We start from the raw sequence: 5,626 nt of genomic DNA on the forward strand, positions 1-5,626 counted from the left end.
ATCTTTGGGTTCATTTATTGGGCCAACGCATTGACGTAAAAAGCTTTTACAAAATCAAGTCCAAAATTTCGAAACGGCCGTTAATTTACTTTATGAATTACCTGAGCAATATGCACTTTTATTATTACGTCAAAGTATCCAGTTATTGTTCAGCTATTTACTACGCCCATTAAATTCTGAAGATTGGTGGGAATTGTGGGAAAAAGTCGATAAATTATTTACGGATCTCGTTGTTAATTTAATGAATAAAAATCACATTAACGAATATATTAAACCGTTATATATATTACCTATAAGAGACGGAGATTTTGGCCTATTACGGTACAAAGGTATTATTTTACAAATTTATTATACAGCCAAAAGTTTAGCAACACAAATCTGCAGGCAAATTTAACCAATATCCAATTTTGTTCACATAGACTATGGACCTACGGTAACGGAAATTTTAGAGCTTTTACGTAAAAGTGTATTAGCTGATTGTAAAAACGACCCTTGTACTACCCAACGCAACGTTTTAACAGAAAAAGCCGATTATATAGGCCGTCAATGCCTAAATATTTTACCTATTTAAAAATCGAATCGATTAACGGATATGAAAATAGCCGAAGCCGTTCGAATAAGGTTATTAGTACCGGTTCAATCGCTGGGTTACCCCTATGGTAACTGCGGTAATTTGACGGATATTGGCCACGAGGACGTCTATAAAGGGGCTTTGCGTAAAGAAACAGCGCGCCACGGATATATAAAATACGCTAGTGTCAGTGCTCAGACTAGACCCCCCTGCTTCGCAGTGGGGACCGAGTGCTCCATGTACCTTTCAGCCACATGGCTTTTCGACTAATTATATTGGCCGAAAAGATCGCGCTCGTTCTAGTTTGAGGACATCTTGTCGTATTTCGCCATTTATGGCGGTACGCCAAAATTACCAACAATAATTTGCCGCATTTCGCCGTTTGTAGTGGTATTATTAACGATAATTTGTCGCATTTCGCCGTTAGTAGCGGGTATATCTATTGTATACGCATTATAATGATTAAACAAATGGTGTAACCACGGTATACAATTGAATATTCGAATATAAAATTAAATAAAAGTCGTAAAAGTGTGAACTAACCTGCGTTGAACTGATTGGATTCTGGCAATCCATTTATTGAAAATCTCGTCTGTTTATCCGATTTATTTGGAAAGATAATAAAATATTAAATAAAATTTGTAATTTTTCATTATATTTAATTATTATTTTAGATTATGCAGTATACTACTAATCAAAGCTCAGATAATATTATTTACTTTTTAGCGGATTTATAATTACAAAGTGCATGCATTTGTGGTTTAAAACAGAGCTTTTATTCGTTTTTTTATCTTAATTATCAATTTACTTAAAAGCTAAATAATTTACGCAAATAATGATAAAATTAAAAGAACTTGTTTTTATCCATTTGTTTTTGAATCTGTATTAACCTGTTTTCTAACCATATTCTTGGGAGTTTTATTTAATTAAATAAAACATAAAATATAAAAATGAAACAAATTTAACATTTTTTTATATAAAAAGGAAATATAAACGGGTATTATAGATTAAATTCAAGGTTGAGGCTTGCTTATATATTTGAATCAATCCCTGAAGTTTTGGCCTCATTATCATAAAAATTGGTAAAAGTGTGAAAAGGTTTCAATTGTAAATAATGTATAAAATTATATACACTTTACCTATCCCCTTATTTAACGGTTTATAAAATCGAATATATGTACCAAATTATAGTAATATATTATGTAAGCGTGAGCCATCCCCCACGTGCAGAGACCGTAAAATTTGGTTGCAAAACAAAAATGATAAGAAATTAATTAAATGATGCAAAAATATTTATAAAATGTACATTTAGTATTTTTTAACATCAAAAAGCTTTAAAAGCCAGTATTAAGGATTTAGCTCCATGTGAACGTTTGTTTACATACGTCGTCCAATCCCTGAAACTGTGGCTTCATTATCGTCAAAATTGGTAAACATATAAGCGAGTTTCGATTATAAATTATATATAAAAAATTTACATTCTGCCTATCCGTTTATTTAACTGCTTATATAATCCGGTATATGCACCAAAACTTACTATAACGATAAATATATATATACGACCCTCCATATGCAAAAATTATAAAATTTTGTTAAAAATTTAGAATAATATTAAAAAAATCGAAAAACCAGTACCGCTATGAACGGATTAAGGGCAGGTGGTATCCAATTCGGCCGTTATAACAGATAATAAAATAAAACAATTCGCTGCTAATAGCGGTACTAAACGCTATTTTTAACGATATTTTCTTTTTCTAATATTGTGCGTGGTTATGGAATAATAAAGGAATGTCGGTCGCAAAAATGCCAAAAATACCGCCATAAACGGCGAAAATCGACAAGTTGTCCTCAGACCTGAACCAGAGCGTTCTTTGGATGGACCCACAGGTACATTGCAAAGCCGCAATTGAGCCACGAAGTGGAGCGAAGTGGATCAATTGTGGAGCTCTGGGCTTCAGGGATGAGCCCTGAGACTAAAAATACGCATTTATTCGAGCTTTGTCCATTAAACCCAAGTTGCACGTTGAAAAAGAGCCAGATTTAAACCACTTCGACCCTAGTATTGACAATAAAATTAAAAACAAAATTAACAACGAAATTAACAGCGAAATTAACAACGAAATTAACAATGAAATTAACAACGAAATTAACAATGAAATTAGCAACGAAAATAACGATAACGACGGTAACGACGTTAGCCCTACCCTTAACGGCCCTGCAGCCCCCGGAAGCTTTCCAACAACCCCTATTCGCTCCGGTGTACGCAGGGACCCCAACGGGTCCAGGGCAAATTTTGCAATTATTAACGGGATTGCTAAGTATTATTACGACCTATAAATCGTGGCAATAAATGAAATTTCCGCCAATATAAACCCATTTAAAACATTAACGGAAGCAACTAATAAAAAGCGACGAAAATACCATTTTGTGGATCAATATTTTCTCCCAATTATTATAAATGCAGGTGAATCTATGGAAGAACGCACTGTATAGGCCTTTAAATAGCTATACAAATTAGTGGGTCCCCATGCAGCCCATTGGTTAGATACGTCGATTTCGTTGGCTTTACTACGGTTTAGAACAACGGCTACAGCGTCGATAGCCAAAGACTTACCTCGACGAATTTAATTCGTTTTCTTTTTTTCTTCTTTCCGCTTTATTTTTTTACAACCACGTTTAACACCCTTTTTAAAGGCCTAAGTTAAGCACCTCCTTTTTGTTCGTTACCTGATTTTCCCTTTTATTTTTATTTTCTTTTCTTTTCTCTTTTGCTTTTATATGTCATTTTACCTGATTTTCCTTGCTCGCCTGCTTAATTTATTTTGGCTTATTTATCACTTTGTTTTTGTTTTCTAATTTATTCTGTACTTTATTTTTACCACTTTGTACTTTATTTATCTCCGCTCGACTCTTAGGTTAAACAACGTAGCAAATAGCTTAGAAGCTAAATAAACCGCTAATAAAAACCCTAACCCTTTGGGGGTCGGAGATATGGGGCCCAATATTACCTATTTAAAAATCTAATGTGCATTTGCGTAAGTCAAGCGCATATATGTTAGTGCCTCTAAGGATGGGTATGACCGTACGCCGACGATCCGGGGCCACACATGACCAATCCGTAAGAGATGCATAAAAATATAAACAACGCTTTAACTACGACCGCGCGAGTCGCTATATTAATCCATAAGATAATGACGCTATTAATGCAATTACAACTTCTAGCCTAGTTTCTTGCAGCTTCCAAGTATCCAGGTTAAGGTGCTAAAACCGTGAAACTAAGTTTAGCAGGATTAAAGCCGGTGGAAGTTTAAAATAGCCTACTAGGTATTTGGCTTATTATAATTAGAATATATTACCGCACCCACTTATATAACCAGGCCCCGATACCATGACTCTTTACACCCCCTATTTCCTGACTAATACCGAATTCGACCGACGTGTCGCTTGGTGGTTAGGAATATATGCGGCATCGCCGGCGATTTTAACTACGGGACCAGGCGAAAGACTCTTGACATCCTTTACACAATGTTAAACTTCGCGCGTTAATGCAGCATTAACCAATTTCGGGAACTGAAAATTGCGGCCCACAGGTACTCGGCAGCCTGCTAGGAGATATTACCAAAAGCATGCAAACCCACAGCATATCGCGCGTCGCCCGCAATTGTACAAGGAGGTTTATTTTTACCCTGCTATAATAGTAAACACAAGTAAGGAGGGTGAACGATATATAGCGGTTTACTAACGCTAATATTTAACAGTATAAAATGGGAATTCTATCCCCACCGTTATAACTCCTCCTAATTTTAACATTATTAAAAATCATTATTATTATCTGTTCGAGGTTTATTGCTTTAGTACTCCTTCCAACCCCGTTCCATTTTGTTTTTCAACTTTCAATTTATATTGTCAAGATTATTCAACTATGCAATTCTCCAAATTCTCGCAGCTTTTGGCCCTAATGGCCGTCATTGCCCCGGTTTTGGCCACTCCATTGGACCCGGGCAGCCCCGTCAGCGTTTTCGATTACTCAAGCCCTCCAGCTTCACCGGATCGCAGGGAATACGGGCATAAATATAATAACGGGCGCCCGAGGGTCTATGCCCGTTTGGACCCGGGGAGCCCCGTCAGCGTTTTCGATTTCCCAAGCCCTCCAGCTTCACCGGATCGCAGGGAACACGGGCATAAGTATAATACCGGGCGCCCGAAGGTTCATTTCCGTGCTTAAACCTCCGCCGAGCCCGAAAAGCCCTAGTGACACCCACTGGGGCTTGTGTTTTTATCCAGGGGCAGTTGAGCCTGTGGAGGTTACGAGCGTGAATAGCTTAATTTGCAAGGGACACCATTAAAGAATAAAATTAGGACCAGGTTTAGGTGGTCGGGATGATTAGCTGATAAATATACCGCTTTATTCTGTACTTTACGTTATATTTACCATACAAATTTGCTGCGATAATTTAAACCTAAGAAAATCTCTTCTGTAGAATTTTCGAAGTATACTAGGAGCCGTGGCACGTTTTTATACTCGCTAAAAAGAGCAAAACTGTGGAGTGTTTAATACTTTCAATTAAAATAATCAAAATCTGTTCAAACACAGAATTAGGGGTTGCCTGGATTTAAAAATGTCTTGTATATAAAGCGCCTGGATCGCACGCACATCTAGCCGATTAGTGATCACAACCGAAGCACAATAGTTAATGTTGTCCCAACAAACACTCTACGCGACAATCCATCTGCGCGCAGGGCCTTTACACCCTTGGCGGATGTCGCCTGGGGGTAAGATCTAAAGGATTTGAGTCGATTACGGGAGAGTAAGGGAGGGTGGTTTGTGGCGTACAAACCGAGTGCGGTGCTTGGTTTTAATAATAAACACCTGTTCACTGGATTGACTCAAATAGCGATGGCGTTATTGTAAACATACCAAAAGAAAAGGTCTTATTTTGGTGACCGATCCGTGATTTGCCATGCTTCTAGGTTTTAGGCGTCGTATTCTTTTTAAATTCCGGTCGGGGTTAGCTAAGGTATTATAATCCCAATATTTTGCAGGTTTAAAGGCTC

At 37.2% G+C, this 5,626-nt stretch overlaps 1 protein-coding gene across 1 annotated transcript; it reads left to right on the plus strand.

Moving 5' to 3' along the window:
• Positions 1-4,493: 4,493 nt before the first annotated feature.
• On the plus strand, positions 4,494-4,796 carry PpBr36_11086 (uncharacterized protein; the record flags this gene model as incomplete). The annotated part of the gene is made up of 1 exon (XM_029898190.1): positions 4,494-4,796. The coding sequence occupies one exon, from the start codon at positions 4,494-4,496 to the stop codon at positions 4,794-4,796; it is 303 nt and encodes a 100-aa protein (XP_029743492.1).
• Positions 4,797-5,626: the final 830 nt, after the last annotated feature.

Source organism: Pyricularia pennisetigena (assembly GCF_004337985.1).
Source record: "Pyricularia pennisetigena strain Br36 chromosome Unknown Pyricularia_pennisetigena_Br36_Scf_13, whole genome shotgun sequence".
NCBI classification, from domain to species: domain Eukaryota; kingdom Fungi; phylum Ascomycota; class Sordariomycetes; order Magnaporthales; family Pyriculariaceae; genus Pyricularia; species Pyricularia pennisetigena.